At 40.0% G+C, this 22579-nt stretch overlaps 1 protein-coding gene across 7 annotated transcripts in view; it reads right to left on the bottom strand.

The window, feature by feature from the left end:
- Positions 1 to 1611: 1611 nt before the first annotated feature.
- Positions 1612 to 22579, bottom strand: part of LOC131946876 (protein capicua homolog) — a 58556-nt gene continuing 37588 nt past the window's right edge. For 4 of the 7 annotated variants that reach the window (XM_059307862.1, XM_059307904.1, XM_059307913.1 and 1 more), the window contains exons 15-34: positions 20859 to 21020; positions 20488 to 20643; positions 20287 to 20403; positions 19394 to 19673; positions 17473 to 17642; positions 17042 to 17169; positions 15124 to 15316; positions 12889 to 13106; positions 12588 to 12682; positions 10535 to 10738; positions 9537 to 9692; positions 8532 to 8642; positions 7869 to 8017; positions 7025 to 7183; positions 6488 to 6627; positions 5864 to 6003; positions 4575 to 4724; positions 3457 to 3594; positions 3243 to 3352; positions 1612 to 2370 (exon numbers count right to left, since the gene is read on the bottom strand). In XM_059307862.1, the coding sequence (XP_059163845.1) occupies positions 2095 to 2370; positions 3243 to 3352; positions 3457 to 3594; positions 4575 to 4724; positions 5864 to 6003; positions 6488 to 6627; positions 7025 to 7183; positions 7869 to 8017; positions 8532 to 8642; positions 9537 to 9692; positions 10535 to 10738; positions 12588 to 12682; positions 12889 to 13106; positions 15124 to 15316; positions 17042 to 17169; positions 17473 to 17642; positions 19394 to 19673; positions 20287 to 20403; positions 20488 to 20643; positions 20859 to 21020 (3252 nt within the window). In that variant the 3' untranslated portion in view covers positions 1612 to 2094. The remainder of the gene's footprint in view (positions 2371 to 3242; positions 3353 to 3456; positions 3595 to 4574; positions 4725 to 5863; positions 6004 to 6487; positions 6628 to 7024; positions 7184 to 7868; positions 8018 to 8531; positions 8643 to 9536; positions 9693 to 10534; positions 10739 to 12587; positions 12683 to 12888; positions 13107 to 15123; positions 15317 to 17041; positions 17170 to 17472; positions 17643 to 19393; positions 19674 to 20286; positions 20404 to 20487; positions 20644 to 20858; positions 21021 to 22579) is intronic. The other 3 variants (XM_059307880.1, XM_059307871.1, XM_059307888.1) reach the window with 3 other exon arrangements.

Here is a 22579-nt window from a genome sequence, read left to right as displayed (position 1 = left end):
TATATTATATTTACATATAGAAGAAAATTTGGGGTATTTTTATCACAATATAGTTTGATTAACAACTAAAGAGAGGGGTGTAGACACAAGGAACTAGGGTGTTCAAATTAGACAAGGCGGGGCTAGTTTTCACTCAATTTACATAATCACACCCACTTTTCTGTCAGATACAAATATTACAGCACATTGCAAATGAATTCCAAGCTGAGAAAAAAAAATGACATGCCTACATTTCCAAAAGCATTTCTCAACATTGTGTTATTTCTCGTCTGAATTGTAATAAAGAGATTCCCTCCAAAGGATATACCCCTTGTGTCCAAAAGTAAAGACGTGGAGAGTGACACAGTGATCTAAGTAAAACAGACGTGACCTGCATGTACAGGAAAGACAAGGATTTGTACAGAGTCAACAATAGTCTACACATTCACCTGACCCACACTTCATGGGGCTAGGTCTCAACTTTAACGCCATTGTGCTGAAATTGACCTGAATGGTGTAGATCTTTAGCTGACCCACACTTCATGGGGCCATGATTGTACAGTGACTGGCTCATATCAAACAAATCATTCAAATTATTCCCTTTAGATAATTTTTTCTAAGGAGACAAATAATGGACAAATTCAAACATTCAAATCAATGGATGATACAGAAGCTACTACCAAACTTATTATGACTAAATAAACAATATTTGTTTACAATTTTTCCATTGGTTACAGGGTTTGTGTTACAGGGTTCATGTATGTGGTGTTACAGGGTTTGTCTGTGTTACAGGGTTCATGTCTGTGTTACAGGGTTCGTGTCTGTTGTGTTACAGGGTTCGTGTCTGTGGTGTTACAGGGTTCATGTCTGTGTTACAGGGTTCGTGTCTGTGGTGTTACAGGGTTCGTGTCTGTGGTGTTACAGGGTTCATGTCTGTGGTGTTACAGGGTTCGTGTCTGGTGTTACAGGGTTCGTGTCTGTGGTGTTACAGGGTTCATGTCTGTGTTACAGGGTTCGTGTCTGTGGTGTTACAGGGTTCATGTCTGTGTTACAGGGTTCGTGTCTGTGGTGTTACAGGGTTTGTGTCTGTTGTGTTACAGGGTTCGTGTCTGTGGTGTTACAGGGTTCATGTTTGTGTTACAGGGTTCATGTCTGTGGTGTTACAGGGTTCGTGTCTGTTGTGTTACAGGGTTCATGTCGTGTTACAGGGTTCATGTCGTGTTACAGGGTTCATGTTTGTGTTACAGGGTTCATGTCGTGTTACAGGGTTCATGTCTGTGTTACAGGGTTCATGTTTGTGTTACAGGGTTCATGTCTGTGGTGTTACAGGGTTCATGTCTGTTGTGTTACAGGGTTCATGTCTGTTGTGTTACAGGGTTCATGTATGTTGTGTTACAGGGTTCATGTATGTTGTGTTACAGGGTTCATGTCTGTGTTACAGGGTTCATGTCTGTTGTGTTACAGGGTTCATGTCTGTGTTACAGGGTTCATGTCGTGTTACAGGGTTCATGTCTGTGTTACAGGGTTCATGTTTGTGTTACAGGGTTCATGTCTGTTGTGTTACAGGGTTCATGTATGTTGTGTTACAGGGTTCATGTCTGTGTTACAGGGTTCATGTCTGTTGTGTTACAGGGTTCATGTCTGTGTTACAGGGTTCATGTCGTGTTACAGGGTTTGTCTGTGTTAGTGACAACCTGCTAACTCACCATACATGTCTTTATTTGTCAATCATTTGAATAACCTTGTTAGAAGCTACTAATTATGCACCATTTCAACACATTTAGACAAAAACTCAGCCATTCAAATGAAGCTAGCCATACAAATGATCAAGTTGCGCAACTATTATCTATTTTTTACCGACCCATTCATTATATTATCAAACATTCTATTTTATTTGCATGACATTTTTATAGACCTCACATGTAAAAATTTAATAAAACAAGGAGAACTAAAAATATGGCAAAAATGTTGAAAAAAGAAAATCACATTTGGTGAACAACAGCAACCATTAGGTGTGGTAAAACAACTCATGAAGCCAGCTAACTTACACATCAACATAAAGCAAGTCCTGCCTTCAAAGATAAAGTACCCAGAACTTCAAACAAAATCTCTGAGCTACTGCACACTATTGAAGGTGAGTGGTGACTTGGCCAGGGGTGACCTGGCCAGTGGGGACGTCCTCCGGCCAACCTCCACGGTTGATTGGCTACTGCTGGGGACTGACAGCGTCGCGCCCGTCTGGCCAGCAGACGGCGCTAGAGTGGAGTGAGACGAGGGGGTGGTAGACAGAGGTGTGGAGGCTTGGGAAGATCTGGATGGCTCTGGCACTTCCATCAATGATGATGACGAGGAGGATGCAGCTGATGGCGTCGTTGGTGTTTTGGGTGTACCCTGTGGACATATACTCTAATTGCTAACTTGTATGACATGAGGGTACACTAATGGCTAACTTGTATGACATGAGGGTACAGTAATGGCTAACTTGTATGACATGAGGGTACAGTAATGGCTAACTTGTATGACATGAGGGTACAGTAATGGCTAACTTGTATGACATGAGGGTACAGTAATGGCTAACTTGTATGACATGAGGGTACAGTAATGGCTAACTTGTATGACATGAGGGTACAGTAAACCGTTCAACTAGCGTCACCATTAATTAACCCTTGAACTAGTGGGAAATAGGACTTTAAACCAACCCCCCCCCCCCGGTCATAGCTTAAGGTTCAGCTAGGGTTTAGGTCTAGGTCTAGATTAGCGCTAGGGTTAGGATCAGGGTTAGGCTTAAATCAATATCTAGAGTTGGGTTTGGTTTTATTTTTGGGTGGATTCTTAGGTTTTTCGTCTTTGTCTTAAGGTTAGGATTAAGGTAATATATTGGTATAGAGTTGGGGGTTAAAATCAGGTTTCTATATTAGTGGCTGGGGTGGGGTGTAATTGGCAGGGGTGAAATGTCCGGGTGGGTGGGTAATGTCCTGTAGCCCAACTAGTGTCACCATAAATTAACCTTTTAACTAGGGTCACCATAAATTAACCCTTTAACTAGGGTCACCATAAATTAACCTTTTAACTAGGGTCACCATAAATTAACCTTTTAACTAGGGTCACCATAAATTAACCCTTTAACTAGGGTCACCATAAATTAACCTTTTAACTAGGGTCACCATAAATTAACCTTTTAACTAGGGTCACCATAAATTAACCCTTTAACTAGGGTCACCATAAATAATCTGTCCAAGTTCAAACACTATCACTGGACTCACCTGGTGGAAGGCCATCATTTTCTGCCTCACCTCCCTGATCTTCAGCTGCAGGCAGCTTTTATTGGGAAATATTTCTTGGTATTTGTTTTGGAATGCAACCGTTGCTTGACCTGATCAGGGAAAATTGTTTTTAAAACTGTACGCCAAATGACAAGTAGGTTTTAATAAGAAAAGACAGTGTAAAAGAGCATAAAATTCAATTAAAAAAAGTTACTTGAAGGGTAAAGTCCATGTTCCTGAAAAAGCTGCATGACAAGCTGGCGTCTCTGGTCAAGCATTCGTCTATTGGAGAAGGCCCCAGGTGAACTGGGTGTCTTTGGTGTGCGAGGAGAATTTGGATCACCTTCAAACTCTGGCAACAAAACATTTCTTCATTACTAGCTCTATGTCTGGTCAAGATCTTGTGTGATTCTCTTGTTATAGTTTAGTTTTTGTTGGACAACAATGGTTTTAGACTAGTCGAGCTAAAGAAACAAGGGTTCCATGACAAATGATCTCAGACAAAATATCTCATGGTCATTGCGGAGCAAAGTTAATCATAGTGTGCATGCCAACAAAGCAGTATTACTGGTTATTACCCAGCTATGGCCTCTTTTGTTAAATTGCTGACAGGCATCCACACTTTTAAGATGTCAGATTTACACTGGACAACAGCCAGCAACATTTGTGTTGATGATGCACTAAAATCATAGTTTTTCTATTACAATCCAGGTGACCTAATCACATTTTTGAAAACTATTTCATGTGTTTTGAACATTAATGTGACTAAGGCTTACGTCATTTTAGCTTTTTTATGCATTTTCACGTCCTATAAAATTCATTTAAAATGCTATCTTTTTAAAAAATGTAGTTTTACTCATTCATTTAGTATATTTCACAATTAATGGTACTATTTGTATAAAAAATACAAAATAAAAATCACCTAATTTTAAAATAAAAATTGACTAAAATGCTCCTAAATAAAATAAATATTTTGCCGTGAGATATTTTGTCTGAGATCATTTGTCCATGGTATCATTTGTCCTGATATATTATGTCCTGAGATATTTTGTCCGTGAGATCTTTTGTCTGGATATTTTGTCTGAGATCATTTGTCCTGGGATGATTTGTCTCGAGATATTTTGTCTTGTCACCAAAACAAGCCTACAGACATATAAGTTAGGTTCAATTTTCAGTGTGACCTTTCACCCCAGCACCAACAAGCTGCACGCACCAGTCTATGGGCTAACAACTACCTGCACGCACCAGTCTATGGGCTAACAACTACCTGCACGCACCAGTCTATGGGCTAACTACTGTAAGATAATTTGACCCTTGACCCTAGTTACTCACCAAAAATTTTGGGATTTGTATTAGCCAGGTCCAGATTAAAATTTTCCCCAAAGAAGCGCCGGTCATCTGGTCGGCTACTCTTGGGAGTTTTGGGTGTAGGTGTTTCCGACTCGCTGGACTGCTTGCTGGGGTCACTGTCTTCACCTTTTGCTGGAGGGGAACAGCAAAATGTTACCTCATTTATTAGAGATCAAACACAAATCTAACTTTATATTATTGATTATCACGGAGCAGATATTTCTTTATTTACTGTTGACATAGTGGAAGGAGTGCTTTGGGAGACATTTAAATTAAAGGTAATGAGACAGATGAAACTTTAATGAGCTGAAGGTAAACTTCTGGAACAGGAAACAATAGCTACCAGAAAATAAATTCTTATTTCAATGAAGCTATATTTGAAACATTTATGGCAGGCAAATCTAGAACTGTAGCACAACACTGTAAATTTGGTGGTAAATCTAGAACTGTAGCACAACACTGTAAATTTGGTGGTAAATCTAGAACTGTAGCACAACACTGTAAATTTGGTGGTAAATCTAGAACTGTAGCACAACACTGTAAATTTGGTGGTAAATCTAGAACTGTAGCACAACTCTGTAAATTTGGTGGTAAATCTAGAACTGTAGCACAACACTGTAAATTTGGTGGTAAATCTAGAACTGTAGCACAACACTGTAAATTTGGTGGTAAAATCAGAACTGTAGCACAACACTGTAAATTTGGTGGTAAATCTAGAACTGTAGCACAACACTGTAAATTTGGTGGTAAAAATCTAGAACTGTAGCACAACACTGTAAATTTGGTGGTAAATCTAGAACTGTAGCACAACACTGTAAATTTGGTGGTAAATCTAGAACTGTAGCACAACACTGTAAATTTGGTGGTAAATCTAGAACTGTAGCACAACACTGTAAATTTGGTGGTAAATCTAGAACTGTAGCACAACACTGTAAATTTGGTGGTAAATCTAGAACTGTAGCACAACACTGTAAATTTGGTGGTAAATCTAGAACTGTAGCACAACACTGTAAATTTGGTGGTAAATCTAGAACTGTAGCACAACACTGTAAATTTGGTGGTAAATCTAGAACTGTAGCACAACACTGTAAATTTGGTGGTAAATCTAGAACTGTAGCACAACACTGTAAATTTGGTGGTAAAATGAGAAAATTATTGACAACACCATACAAGTAAGCAGCACAGAAACACGTTGGCAGCGCTGATAAAAAACTATTGTAGGTCACTATCACCTAGGAGTGATCAGAGGAAGGTAAAATGGTAGTCCCTACCTAAGTTGGAAATTTTCTGTTTGTAGCCTGTGATGATGCCCCTTGGGGACTGAGGCAGGGGGGTGGTGGCAGCAGATTCTTCTGGAACAAACTTGGGCAGACTCTCAAAGTGTTTCTTAAAGTCCACATCAAGCAGTACTCTATCGATACAAGCATGGTACTCTATCAATACAAGCATGGTACTCTATCAATCAGTCTAATCATGGTACATATCAATCCCTACAATGCTTGTACCCTATCAATCCCTACAATGCATGTACCCTATCAATCCCTACAATGCATGTACCCTATCAATCCCTACAACGCTTGTACCCTATCAATCCCTACAATGCTTGTACCCTATCAATCCCTACAATGCATGTACTCTATCAATCCCTACAATGCATGTACCCTATCAATCCCTACAATGCTTGTACCCTACCAATCCCTACAATGCTTGTACCCTACCAATCCCTACAATGCTTGTACCATATCAATCCCTACAATGCGTGTACCCTATCAATCCCTCCAATATGTGTACCCTATCAATCCCTCCAATGCTTGTACCCTATCAATCCCTCCAATGCTTGTACCCTATCAATCCCTCCAATGCTTGTACCCTATCAAATGCAACAGCTGACTGACCTGTCCATGGCATCCTCCTTAGATTTTTTAATGATACTTTTCCTGGGACTGCAGGCAACAGTGGGAGAGTTGGTGGCACTGGGAGCCTGGACATGTAGAGGTACGTTCAGTGGTGGGGGCTTGTGCTTGTGTTTGGTCTGCTGGGGATACAGGCAAGTTAGTACATCTCTTTACATTCTGTATATCTCATTAGGCTACATTCTGTACATCTTGTTACGCTACATTCTGTACATCTTGTTACACTACATTCTGTACATCTCTTTACATTCTGTACATCTCGTTACACTACATTCTGTACATCTCTTTACATTCTGTACATCTCATTACACTACATTCTGTACATCTTGTTACACTACATTCTGTACATCTCGTTACACTACATTCTGTACATCTTGTTACACTACATTCTGTACATCTTGTTACACTACATTCTGTACATATCGTTAGGCTACATTCTGGACATCTCATTACACTACATTCTACATGATGACACATGCCATGATCTGGTCATGTGACACGCATGTCATGTGACAGTACCTGGCCAGAGGGTGAGAGGATATCCTGTGACCCCCCTGTGGGGTGGAGCTGGGGTGATCCCTGGGCCATGGTGTTGGAGACCCCTCCATACTGCTGCTGGTAGTCCTGTTGTCCATGTTGGCTGGAGGAACTTCCAGAGTCTGGTGACATCATGCGCACCTGCAAACATCATCTTATTTACAGCCTGACATCATGCACATCATCTAATTTACAGTCTGACATCATGCGCACCTGCAAACATAATCTAATTTACAGTCTGACATCATGCACATCATCTAATTTACAGTCTGACATCATGCGCACCTGCAAACATCATCTAATTTACAGTCTGACATCATGCGCACCTGCAAACATCATCTAATTTACAGTCTGACATCATGCACATCATCTAATTTACAGTCTGACATCATGCGCACCTGCAAACATCATCTAATTTACAGTCTGACATCATGCACATCATCTAATTTACAGCCTGACATCATGCACACCTGCAAACATCATCTAATTTACAGTCTGACATCATGCACACCTGCAAACATCTTATTTACAGCCTGACATCATGCGCACCTGCAAACATCATCTAATTTACAGTCTGACATCATGCGCACCTGCAAACATCATCTAATTTACAGTCTGACATCATGCGCACCTGCAAACATCATCTAATTTACAGTCTGACATCATGCGCACCTGCAAACATCATCTAATTTACAGTCTGACATCATGCACACCTGCAAACATCATCTAATTTACAGTCTGACATCATGCGCACCTGCAAACATCATCTAATTTACAGTCTGACATCATGCGCACCTGCAAACATCATCTAATTTACAGTCTTCACCTTTTTGGGCAGCTTTTTGCCCCGTGCTGGGGAGCCTTTTGTCTCCTCATTCAAGGTCTGCTGCTGTGGGTGTTGAGAGTAGTGATGCTGTTGCAGATCTGATACTGGTGGCACTCGAGGGTGGCTGGGACTGGATACATGCTGCTGGCCTGTCAATGGAACATTCTCTTTATACCAGGTCACACACTTTTTAAAATCCCCCGCTTACAAGATCTGTTTGTCAGAGAAACACTCTAACACCTAGATGACTTACTCTAATGTAATAACAATCCTAGATGACTTACTGTAATGACATCACCTAGATGACTTACTGTAATGACATCACCTAGATGACTTACTGTAATGACACCCCCTAGATGACTTACTGTAATGACATCACCTAGATGACTTACTGTAATGACATCACCTAGATGACTTACTGTAATGACATCACCTAGATGACTTACTGTAATGACATCACCTAGATGACTTACTGTAATGACATCACCTAGATGACTTACTGTAATGACATCACCTAGATGACTTACTGTAATGACATCACCTAGATGACTTACTGTAATGACATCACCTAGATGACACCCCCTAGATGACACCCCCTAGATGACACCCCTAGATGACACCCCCTAGATGACACCCCCTAGATGACACCCCTAGATGACTTACTGTAATGGCCTTGACCTGGACTCTGAGCTTGATGAATGAGGCCAGGAGAGGGGGAAGGTGTGGAGGCTGGACTGGCCATGGGGGAGTTGATGGTCACTTGAGACCTTGGGGCTGAAAGCATTTTTAGAACATGTCATTTAATGACATACAGAATTTTAGAACATGTCATTTAATGACATCCACAATTTTTGAACATGTCATTTAATGACATACAGAATTTTTGAACATGTCATTTAATGACATACAGAATTTTTGAACATGTCATTTAATGACATACAGAATTTTAGAACATGTCATTTAATGACATACAGAATTTTTGAACATGTCATTTAATGACATACAGAATTTTAGAACATGTCATTTAATGACATACAGAATTTTAGAACATGTCATTTAATGACATACAGAATTTTAGAACATGTCATTTAATGACATACAGAATTTTAGAACATGTCATTTAATGACATACAGAATTTTAGAACATGTCATTTAATGACATACAGAATTTTTGAACATGTCATTTAATGACATACAGAATTTTTGAACATGTCATTTAATGACATACAGAATTTTTGAACATGTCATTTAATGACATACAGAATTTTTGAACATGTCATTTAATGACATACAGAATTTTTGAACATGTCATTTAATGACATACAGGGGTCATACAGATTTTAAAAACATTTCATTGAATGACAATGAGATTCAAGACATTTTCCAGAACAAGTTCCAAATTAACCATGAAAGATCTATCAAGTGCTTATAAAACAATGCACAAATTGTTCTCCCATTCAAACAAATGTACAATCGCTGTCAAACAGGGCTCATTATCTGCTTGTGTGGTCTCTAAACAATCAATGTCAATGTCTCAACAGTCAATGTCTCAACAGTCAATGTTTCTGTCAATATTTCAAGAGTCAAGGTTTCTGTCAATGTTTCAAGAGTCAAGGTTTCTGTCAATGTTTCAAGAGTCAAGGTTTCTGTCAATGTTTCTCTACTTACACTGCAAGGGCTTCAAACTCTCAGTGGCTACAGGCACATGTGCAGTTGTAGCCTTGACCCGGTTAGACTTCTGTAGAAAGTTGGGGCTACTGATGTAGCCAATATCAGCTGCCTTACCCTCTGTACTCATCACATTGGTCTTTATGTTCATTGAGCCTTGGGGGGGGGGGGGGGGGGGGGGGGGGAAGAAAGACATAATGTTTACAAGGCACAACTCTATTAATATTTTTGAAACTTATTAGAAAGCAGACATTTAATTTTATTTATTACAAGAAATACTGATGGATGATATTGTCCTGCAATACCCAGCCTGAAGAACGGCTGACCCAGCCTGAAGAACAGCTGACCCAGCCTGAAGAACAGCTGACCCAGCCTGAAGAACGGCTGACCCAGCCTGAAGAACGGCTGACCCAGCCTGAAGAACGGCTGACCCAGCCTGAAGAACGGCTGACCCAGCCTGAAGAACAGCTGACCCAGCCTGAAGAACGGCTGACCCAGCCTGAAGAACGGCTGACCCAGCCTGAAGAACGGCTGACCCAGCCTGAAGAACGGCTGACCCAGCCTGAAGAACAGCTGACCCAGCCTGAGGAACGGCTGACCCAGCCTGAAGAACGGCTGACCCAGCCTGAAGAACAGCTGACCCAGCCTGAAGAACGGCTGACCCAGCCTGAAGAACAGCTGACCCAGCCTGAAGAACGGCTGACCCAGCCTGAAGAACGGCTGACCCAGCCTGAAGAACGGCTGACCCAGCCTGAAGAACGGCTGACCCAGCCTGAAGAACGGCTGACCCAGCCTGAAGAACGGCTGACCCAGCCTGAAGAACGGCTGACCCAGCCTGAAGAACGGCTGACCCAGCCTGAAGAACGGCTGACCCAGCCTGAGGAACGGCTGACCCAGCCTGAAGAACGGCTGACCCAGCCTGAAGAACGGCTGACCCAGCCTGAAGAACGGCTGACCCAGCCTGAAGAACGGCTGACCCAGCCTGAAGAATGGCCTACCTTGGTAAAACTTAGGGCTTGATGTTTGTGGTGGAGACTGGGTGGCCAGGATACTTGACAAAGTTCTGGTTGCCTGTTGGGACACTGTCATGCTACTTCCTGTAGCTGGGGCATGCTGGGAGATGTGCACCTGGGAGTTGAGGGCAGGGGTGATGGTGGGGGAGCTCACTGGCTGAGTGGACTGCTGGACCAGAACATGCTGACCTGTGGGGGGACAAGAACAGGTTAACAGAACATGCTGACCTGTGGGGGGACAAGAACAAGTTAACAGTCACAACCTGCGTCTTTAAACTTTGGGGAGACAAGAGTCACAACCTGCGTCTTTAAACTTTGGGGAAACAAGAGTCACAACCTCATCTTTAAACTTTGGGGAGACAAGAGTCACAACCTGTGTCTTTAAACTTTGGGAAGACAAGAGTCACAACCTCATCTTTAAACTTTGGGGAGACAAGAGTCACAACCTGTGTCTTTAAACTTTGGGGAGACAAGAGTCACAACCTGTGTCTTTAAACTTTGGGGAGACAAGAGTCACAACCTGTGTCTTTAAACTTTGGGGAGACAAGAGTCACAACCTCATCTTTAAACTTTGGGGAGACAAGAGTCACAACCTGTGTCTTTAAACTTTGGGAAGACAAGAGTCACAACCTGCGTCTTTAAACTTTGGGGAGACAAGAGTCACAACCTGCGTCTTTAAACTTTGGGGAAACAAGAGTCACAACCTCATCTTTAAACTTTGGGGAGAAAAGAGTCACAACCTCATCTTTAAACTTTGGGGAGACAAGAGTCACAACCTGCGTCTTTAAACTTTGGGGAGAAAAGAGTCACAACCTCATCTTTAAACTTTGGGGAGACAAGAGTCACAACCTGCGTCTTTAAACTTTGGGGAGACAAGAGTCACAACCTGCTTCTTTAAACTTTGGGGAGAAAAGAGTCACAACCTCATCTTTAAACTTTGGGGAGACAAGAGTCACAACCTGCGTCTTTAAACTTTGGGGAGACAAGAGTCACAACCTGCGTCTTTAAACTTTGGGGAGACAAGAGTCACAACCTCATCTTTAAACTTTGGGAAGACAAGAGTCACAACCTCATCTTTAAACTTTGGGAAGACAAGAGTCACAACCTCATCTTTAAACTTTGGGGAGACAAGAGTCACAACCTGCGTCTTTAAACTTTGGGGAGACAAGAGTCACAACCTGCGTCTTTAAACTTTGGGAAGACAAGAGTCACAACCTGCGTCTTTAAACTTTGGGGAGAAAAGAGTCACAACCTCATCTTTAAACTTTGGAAAGACAAGAGTCACAACCTGCGTCTTTAAACTTTGGGGAGAAAAGAGTCACAACCTCATCTTTAAACTTTGGGAAGACAAGAGTCACAACCTGCGTCTTTAAACTTTGGGGAGACAAGAGTCACAACCTCATCTTTAAACTTTGGGGAGACAAGAGTCACAACCTGCGTCTTTAAACTTTGGGGAGAAAAGAGTCACAACCTCATCTTTAAACTTTGGGGAGACAAGAGTCACAACCTGCGTCTTTAAACTTTGGGAAGACAAGAGTCACAACCTCATCTTTAAACTTTGGGGAGACAAGAGTCACAACCTGCGTCTTTAAACTTTGGGGAGACAAGAGTCACAACCTGCGTCTTTAAACTTTGGGGAGACAAGAGTCACAACCTCATCTTTAAACTTTGGGGAGACAAGAGTCACAACCTGCGTCTTTAAACTTTGGGGAGAAAAGAGTCACAACCTGCGTCTTTAAACATTGGGGAGACAAGAGTCACAACCTCATCTTTAAACTTTGGGGAGACAAGAGTCACAACCTCATCTTTAAACTTTGGGGAGACAAGAGTCACAACCTCATCTTTAAACTTTGGGGAGACAAGAGTCACAACCCGCGTCTTTAAACTTTGGGGAGACAAGAGTCACAACCTGTGTCTTTAAACTTTGGGGAGACAAGAGTCACAACCTCATCTTTAAACTTTAGTGAGACATGAGTCACAACCTGCGTCTTTAAACTTTTTTGAGACAAAAAGTTGACTAGCTACCAGGTGAGCTTACCTGCTGGGACTGAGCTGACATAGGCTGGCACATACTGGATTGTCTCTCCCTTGGCTCCTGAGGTCAGGGTCACTTGTTGGGGAACATAGTTTAGCCTAGTAAAGAAAGACAGAGTCAGCACATGTGTGTTGTAGATCAAGTTTTAAAAAAAATATATTATTATTAGATACATGAACAATGACATCACCAACTATCCATATATAAAATTAGGAGGGTGTGGTCTGATTGCAGAGTGCATGACTTCTAACCCAACATATTGAAACTGTGAACTAGCTCAAGCCATGATGGACTGAGTACTTACTTCTGTGATGTGGGCAGCAGGATTCTCTGCTGGCCCTGACGTAGGTTGCCCTGCACTATGGCAGCAGTCTGGGTCAGGATGTTGCCCGAGGCAGCCTGAAGACCTGGAATGTTGGACGATGGCGCCATGGACAGGCACACAATGGGTGGGGCAAAAGTTCCGGTTGAGATTTGAACCTGCCCTACAGATGTGGCTGGCGACTGGACCAGCATGGCTACCTGCAAACATTCGGCAAATGGAAATCCATTAATTAACTGTCACTGGTCAGTTATTTTAATTAACTGTCACACGCAAATCTATGATTTTGGTATAGTCCACAGGGTTCCTACACCAAAGTGAACTTGAAATTCCAGGAGAATTCCAGGAGTTTTTCAGGAGAAAAACCAAAATTCCAGGACATAATTTAACCTATTAAAAAGCAACAACAACTGAACCCCACGCTGAATGGAAGGGAGTTTGACATTTCTTAATTAGGAAGTGGACTTTATAAAATTCTATGTAGCATAGCATTTGTAATTTTTAAAAGTAACTGTTTCTAAACCATTTAGTTTAGTTAAAGTAGATTCAATTTTGCACCCCACCCCTCCCATTTATAAATTGTTATTCATAAAATTGCTATCTCTCCTTTCTCTCCTCCCCCCCCCCCCCTTGGTAAATTTGGTGGCACTTTTTCCCAGTCACTATCCTGTAGATCAACCTGAGTAGCTTAGATTTATCCTACTAGAAATAAACTGTATTTTGGAAATAAGGGCAAGGGGTCATCCATAAATGACGTCGCGCTTTTTTTGACGATTTTTACCCCCTCCCCACGTCGTCACAAAAAGCCAGACCCCCCCCCCCTAAAATGACGTCACACCTCAGCCTACAACCCCTCTCAAAATTGATGTTGATTTTTTCTTAAAACATCGATATTTTTCCAAAATCTTGTCAGAACGCCGTCAACAGAGTATTTTGATCAATTCCTATTACAATTTATTAAAACAGTTTTCTAAAACGGGAAATAACGGCTTAAATTCGTTTTCTAACATTGCTTTTTATAATGCAAAAGTGTGACGTCCCACCATCTGAACACCCCCCCCTCATCACAAAATTATGGACCCCCTTCCCCTTACGAGTGTGACGTCATTTATGGACGACCCCCTAATACTAATACTTGAAAAATGTAAAATATTTTAGCCAAAAATAGAATTTCCAGATAGTTGTTTTTTTTATTGCCGGTAGCGTATTTTTTTCCTCCAGCTAGACACCGTCGCGTGGTGTCAATTTGAGTTCATCTAAGCTTACTGTTGGCCTGTAGTATACTGCTGATGACATCACTAGCGGGTCACACAGAGTTCACTTCATATACCCAACCAGCGGTCCTCCCTCCCCCACCCTGTGGTGGGAAAGAAACTGAGATGTGGGATGGGAGGGTGGTAGTATTACAACACGCATGTAAAAATAGAAAGTAGATCTAGAGCCTATCTGACTGTAGATTCAAATTAGCTGCACAAAAACTAGATTTTGGCCTAGGCCTTGGAATTTCCAATTTAAAAAAAAAAGTCAGGCCTATTCAACAGAACCGCACACATAGAAAGACGTGAGAAAAAAAATTAAACCAAACCCACATGTTAAAGACAGCTTTGAGTCTATATTTTAAAATGTGTGCCTTGTAACGCGAAGAATTGAAAAGGCAGAACATTTTTACTGGGGCGGTCAGATCTGATTACCTAGAAATCTAACGCGCGAAAAAAATATTCGCTAAAATTATCGATGCGAATAAAATTCCAGGACATATTACAAAATTTCAGGAGAAATGATAAAATTCCAGGAGAATTTCAGGAGTTTTCTGGTTTTTTGAAATTCCAGGAGAATTCCAGGACATCCTGGAATTTCAGGAGGCCGCAGGAACCCTGAGTCCATAAGATACCGGTCCATCCAGATCCAATAGGTACCTGTTTGTCAAGGAGAGTCCAGGGTTGGTGCTAGTGTTACAACCCCATTCAATGGCCAACACAAAGAGGGTGTCTGACAGAAGAGCTACTTGTTGCTCTACCTTGTGGATCTATGACCTACCTCCTGGATCTATGACCTACCTCCTGGATCTATGACCTACCTGCTGGATCTATGACCTACCTGAAGGATCTATGACCTACCTGCTGGATCTATGACCTACCTGCTGGATCTATGACCTACCTGCTGGATCTATGACCTACCTGCTGGATCTATGACCTACCTGAAGGATCTATAACCTACCTGCTGGTGCTGGGAACTCTGGACTTTGTGGATCTGGATCTTGCCAGCAGGAATGGGACTGGCTTGACCAGAAGGTCCAGGGCTGGCCACAGCTAACAAGTTGGTGGGTTGGATGGTGGTGCCAGGTAGAGCCATCTGTAGAACTTTGCTGCCCTGTGCAGCACCCTGGACTTGCAGTGATGGCAGGATGTACCTGAAGGTTCAAACACACACACACTTAATTATTTGCTGCAGTGATGGCAGGATATACCTGAAGGTTCAAACACACACACACACATTATTTGCTGCAGTGATGGCAGGATGTACCTGAAGGTTCAAACACACACAAACTAAATTATTTGCTGCAGTTATACACAGTGGCGTAGCAAGGGGGCGGGGGTGCGGACCGCACCAGGTGACACCATTTAGGGGTTGACACAAAGGCAAAAAATAGCAAACTATACAGAGTAAAATGATAATTCCACTTAATTAAGTGATTAATTCGAGTGTTAAGGGGATATGCTATGTTTTTTTCTATTTTTTACAGTTTAAGATCTAAAGCCTTTTGAATACTTTTATCATATTTGGCATATAAAAGTAAGTATTAAACAGGAAAAAAAGGGTCGAAAACAATTTTGGTTGTCATGGAAACCCAAAAAAACCTCCGCCATTTTGAATTTTTTGGTACATTTAAAAATACTAAGGCTTTTTTATTTATGCACCTATAGCAATCATATTTAAACTGCTTATATTTCAGTATATATTAAAACTTTTGTCACGACAACTTTTTGAAATAATTACTAGTAAGAATTTTACAAGGTCTAAAAAATCGTACCCTTTTTAGTATTCAAAAGTTTCAAAATGTGCATATTAATTACCAAATACTTTTTTTCTATGCAAGCAATCAAAATTCCCTCGTGACAAAAGTTGTATTTTTGCATCAAGAACATTTACTGAAAATATGGTTGGCATTGTTTAATAAATAAAAAAGTAGTAGGCTTTTTAGTGTTAAAAACCTGCGAACTGAGAAAAACGGCCAAAAGTAACAAAAACTAGGTCAGGAAAGTACCATATCTGTGTAAACTGCAAAGCCGATTGTAAGCTTTGGGTGTTTCCGAGATGTAGGAAATTAAGTTTATTAAATACATGAGAAATCAAGCTTTCCAATGATGTCAAATACATTATAATGACGGATATAAAACTTTTCATAGAGAGCTTTTAAGATTGGGAAAAATTGATTATTTTTTAATTAATAGGGTCATAAAAATCGTAATTCAAACACATAAAATATTTTTTTCTCTTTAAAGTTATTATTTTTTTTATACAAAAATGGACAAAGTATCCAAAAGTGCAAAAAACCCATCATGACGAAAAACAAGAAATTTTGTGATTTTTTTCCGCGCATATCCCCTTAAATAGTCTTTTAAGAGGTGCACATCGAAAATTGAAAGTTTGTCCCCGGGAAGGGTCACTACACCTCTGGGGGGTGACACCATTAAGTGCTGCACCGGGTGACACCCGACCTCGCTACGCCACTGGTTATACACACACCAGCTAACATGTGTTCTGGTAGCCAAACAATTAATTCAGTTCAAATAATTTGGCTGACTTCCTTCAAAATTTATAAAAACCTTTTAATTAACAGTAGTTTTTTTTCCCATACAAACAGATGATAGCCAAAAAAATAAATAATTAAAACATTTACATATCAATAAAAATAAATTTAATTAAATAATTGTAAGTTATTAAATTCTGAGAAGTCAACACTAATGGCCCTACTTGGTGGAGACAGAGTGAAACCCTACAAGTGTGCCAGATAAACTTACTTGACATGTGGTCAACAAGTGCGCCAGATAAACTTACTTGACATGTGTGGTCTAAAATAGCACCAGATAAAATTACTTGACAAGTGGTCTACAAGTGCGCCAGATAAACTTACTTGACATGTGTAGGCTGTTGAGATGCCTGGCCAGGTGAGAGACTCAAGGTTTGGATATTCGTTGGCTGCTGGGTCAAGGTGGTGGTATTGGCCTTTAGGAAAAGTCCAGTTGTAAGAAAAGTTGGCTGCTTGATGAAAAAAAAAAAACCTGACTACATTCATCAATACACAGAGATGAACATTTAAGCTAAATAGTGTTAATAGAGACCAAAACAAATTCAAATGTAAATATAAACCTAACCAAATATAAATGTAAATATAAACCTAACCAAATATAAATATAAACCAAAAAAAATTCAAATGTAAATATAAACCAAAACAAATTCTAAGGTAGATATTAACCTAACTAAATATAAATCTAAACCAAAACAAAATGTAATTACAAACTTAACCAAAGTGCTAAAACAGACCAAGCCAAATCTAAAGCTAACCTGAACCTGCTGGTGAACTTGTTGCTGTGAGCTGACGTGTGTGCTGGTCATGTTTCCTTGTGCTGGGGTCATTGTACTCCCATGGGAAGGGGTCATTGTGTTCCCATGAGAAGGGGTCATTGTATTGACTTGAGGAGGGGTCATACTTCTTAATGTAGCAGTCATAAATGCTGAAGAAACAGTTCAGTCATTAGGTTTTCATCAGAATCTATAGGCAACTTATGATTTACTTTTAAACATTAGGTTTTCATCAGAATCTATAGGCAACTTATGATTCACTTTTAAACATTAGGTTTTCATCAGAATCTATAGGCAACTTATGATTTACTTTTAAACATTAGGTTTTCATCAGAATCTATAGGCAACTTATGATTTACTTTTAAACATTAGGTTTTCATCAGAATCTATAGGCAACTTATGATTCACTTTTAAACATTAGGTTTTCATCAGAACCTATAGGCAACTTATGATTCACTTTTAAACATTAGGTTTTCATCATAATCTATAGGCAACTTATGATTCACTTTTAAAGACTAGAATTATTATCATTTGTTTATCCTTTTTCCAAGAGTAACTTGTTTATTTTAAACCCACACATTATTGATACACATAAATCATATATGCACCAATATAATTTAAAAAATAATGTACATATTGTTTTTTTGTTTTAAGCAAAGAAATATAACTAGTAGTAGCTATTATTTTGGGAAAATGAATGATAATTATTTTTTGCTATTTCTTATTTATAGAAAACAAAAGTGCAACAATTTTTCTACCAAAATCATAGAATACTTTAATATTGGTTAATTGTTTTACACTACGACACAAATGTTTGGATGCACTGAACAGGATTCAGCAGTTTTTCGAGTGGTTTTAAAGTTATTAAATAAAAAACTAATCATAAAAATATGTTTGGAAATTAGGGGCTTCTTTCTGGTGTTAAGGGGATATGCGCAGAAAAAAATCACAAAATTTATTGTTTTTCGTCATGATCAGTTTCTTGCACTTTTGGATACTTTGTCCATTTCTTATAAAGAAAATAATAACTTTAAAGAGAAAAAAAATATTTTATGTGTTTGAATTACGATTTTTATGACCTCATTAATTAAAAAATAATCAATTTTTCCCAATCTTACAAGATCTCTATGAAAAATTTTATATCCATCATTATATTGTATTTGACATCATTGGAAAGCTGGATTTCTCATGTATCTAATAAACTTAATTTCCTACATCTCGGAAACACCCAAAGCTTACAATCCGCTTTGCAGTTTACACAGATATGGTACTTTCCTGACCTAGTTTTCGTTACTTTTGGCTGTTTTTCTCAGTTCGCATGTTTTTAACACTAAAAAGCCTACTACTTTTTTATTTATTAAACAATGCCAACCATATTTTCAGTACTTGTTTTTGATGCAAAAATACAACTTTTGTCACGAGGGAATTGTGATTGCTCTCATAGAAAAAAAGTATTTGGTAATTAATATGCAAATTTTGAAACTTTTGAATACTAAAAAGGGTACGATTTTTTAGACCTTGTAAAATTCTTACTAGTAATTATTTCAAAAAGTTGTCGTGACAAAAGTTTTAACATATACTGAAATATAAGCAGTTTAAATTTGATTGCTATAGGTGCATAAATAAAAAAGCCTTAGTATTTTTAAAAGTACCGAAAAATTCAAAATGGCGGAGGTTTTTTGGGTTTCCATGACAACCAAAATTGTTTTCGACCCTTTTTTTTGCTGTTTAATAAATACTTTTATATGCCAAATATGATAAAAGTATTAAAAAGGCTTTAGATCTTAAACTGTAAAAAATAGAAAAAAACATAGCATATCCCCTTAAAGAGTTAATGTTAAAAATTGGAAACATGTTTATGCCAGTTAGGTTTGAGGCAGTAAATGAGAGGAGAATAAGTCACCTTGTGGTGTGACACTGGCTGGTCCAGAAAGTCTGTTAGCATTGACCACTGTCATCCCAGCATACTGGTTGCCCTGAATGACAACCACAGGGTTGTTCTTAAGGTTGGTTTGCTGCTGCTGAAGGGCTTGGATGGTGGCTGGTTTAGCCACGCCCCCTACTGGCGACGGGGAGTGAGGGATAGGCTTGGAGGCGATGGGTACAGGTGTGGAGATAGGTTTAACTGTGGTGGCAAATGCTGGTGTCATGGTGTCACTGGTGCTGGTACTGCTCATCAAGATCTGTGGATACAAACACAATTGTCATCAAGATCTGTGGATACAAACAGTCATCAAGATCTGTGGATACAAACACAATTGTCATCAAGATCTGTGGATACAAACAGTCATCAAGATCTGTGGATACAAACACAACTGTCATCAAGATCTGTGGATACAAACAGTCATCAAGATCTGTGGATACAAACACAACTGTCATCAAGATCTGTGGATACAAACACAACTGTCATCAAGATCTGTGGATACAAACAGTCATCAAGATCTGTGGATACAAACACAACTGTCATCAAGATCTGTGGATACAAACTGTCATCAAGATCTGTGGATACAAACACAAATGTCATCAAGATCTGTGGATACAAACTGTCATCAAGATCTGTGGATACAAACAGTCATCAAGATCTGTGGATACAAACACAACAGTCATCAAGATCTGTGGATACAAACAGTCATCAAGATCTGTGGATACAAACTGTCATCAAGATCTGTGGATACAAACACAAATGTCATCAAGATCTGTGGATACAAACACAACAGCTGATCAAACACTTCTCTACATGCTACTATGCCATGAGACATCTAAAAACATCAGCCCCAACCACTGACAAGCACTTACCTGTGAGGTCATCAGCTGCAGGGGGCCAGAGGCTGATGAAATTTGGATGTAAGAGTTCTGTGGCACCTGGCTGTTTGCTTGCTGTACACCTGGATTACCTGGCTGGTTCTGGGATGTCTAAAAGTGATAAAAGACAAGTTATTGGCTGGTCCATCAGACTGCCATCAAACTAATTTTTCTACGTGAGTCAACATTTCTCACCTGTCCCCTGACTCCTCTGACTCTGGAAATTTTCCCAAGCACCGGCCCATCCTGCCGTCCCATGGTAGTCTGCATGTTGCTGGACATGAGGATCTGCTGTCTGTCATCCTGCATCACTGTAATGTTGTGGATCTTCATGCCACCTAGTTTCTCAGTCTGACACACAAAATAACATCAAGCTACAGGCATAGGATATAAGCAAGTGTATCATCTACAGGTGGCACCTAGATCACAAGCATTCATGTCATGAAATCTTAGCAGCCATGGTGACATTGTTATGTCATGTCACATGTCACCTACATCCTACAGTCAGTGTGTGATGACATGTCACCTACAGTCAGTGTGTACTGCCATGTTGACTAACAACTTACTGTGTGGTGGCTAAAGAAGCCAGAGTTGCTCTGTTTGGGGGTGTCTGGCTTATCTTCACTGCGAGATGACTTCAGCTCAAGCTGCTTCTGGACAGCTTGGGAAATATTCTCCACACTTCCAACTGACATCATCCTCTGGAGTTTACTTTTGGGCTTGGCCTGCTGCAGGAGAAACCAGGGCTGATATGGGTGGATTCATCTAGCTATGGTATGGGTGGATTCATCTAGCTATGGTATGGGTGGATTCATCTAGCTATGGTATGGGTGGATTCATCTAGCTATGGTATGGGTGGATTCATCTAGCTATGGTATGGGTGGATTCATCTAGCTATGGTATGGGTGGATTCATGTAGCTATGGTATGGGTGGATTCATCTAGCTATGGTATGGGTGGATTCATCTAGCTATGGTATGGGTGGATTCATGTAGCCATGGTATGGGTGGATTAATCTAGCTATGATATGGGTGGATTCATCTAGCTATGGTATGGGTGGATTCATCTAGCTATGGTATGGGTGGATTCATCTAGCTCAGGGGTCTCCAAACTTTTCAGCCCGTGGGCCACTTTAACTATCAAATATCAGTTCGGGGGCCAGAGCCAGAGTTTTCTTCAAGAAATCTCTTCGGGGTGTTTTTAATTTTCTGGGCAAAGTCCCTCAGCCAAACATTTTTTCCGTGGACACAAAGACCTTCGCGGGCCGGATGAGAGGGCCTCGCGGGCCGCAGTTTGGAGACCCCTGATCCAGCTATAGCTTCACATTCTTTAGTTCAGTTACACACCAATAGACTAGACTGACTTACCTGTAACACATCAATAGACTAGACTGAATTACATGTAACACATCAATAGACTAGACTGACTTACCTGGAACACACCAATAGACTAGACTGACTTACATGTAACACACCAATAGACTAGACTGACTTACATGTAACACATCAATAGACTAGACTGACTTACATGTAACACATCAATAGACTAGACTGACTTACCTGGAACACATCAATAGACTAGACTGACTTACATGTAACACATCAATAGACTAGACTGACTTACCTGGAACACATCAATAGACTAGATTGACTTACATGTAACACATCAATAGACTAGACTGACTTACCTGTAACACATCAATAGACTAGACTGACTTACCTGGAACACATCAATAGACTAGACTGACTTACATGTAACACATCAATAGACTAGACTGACTTACCTGGAACACATCAATAGACTAGATTGACTTACATGTAACACATCAATAGACTAGACTGAATTACCTGTAACACATCAATAGACTAGACTGACTTACCTGGAACACATCAATAGACTAGACTGACTTACATGTAACACATCAATAGACTAGACTGACTTACATGTAACACATCAATAGACTAGACTGACTTACCTGGAACACATCAATAGACTAGACTGACTTACATGTAACACATCAATAGACTAGACTGACTTACCTGTAACACATCAATAGACTAGACTGACTTACATGTAACACATCAATAGACTAGACTGACTTACATGTAACACATCAATAGACTAGACTGACTTACATGTAACACATCAATAGACTAGACTGACTTACATGTAACACATCAATAGACTAGACTGACTTACATGTAACACATCAATAGACTAGACTGACTTACATGTAACACATCAATAGACTAGACTGACTTACATGTAACACATCAATAGACTAGACT

The sequence above is a fragment of the Physella acuta genome, unplaced genomic scaffold (genome assembly GCF_028476545.2).
Source record: "Physella acuta isolate Inbredline_101_S28 unplaced genomic scaffold, ASM2847654v3 ptg000054l, whole genome shotgun sequence".
Taxonomy (NCBI): Eukaryota; Metazoa; Mollusca; class Gastropoda; family Physidae; genus Physella; species Physella acuta.
This window is presented reverse-complemented; position numbering and strand designations above follow the sequence as displayed.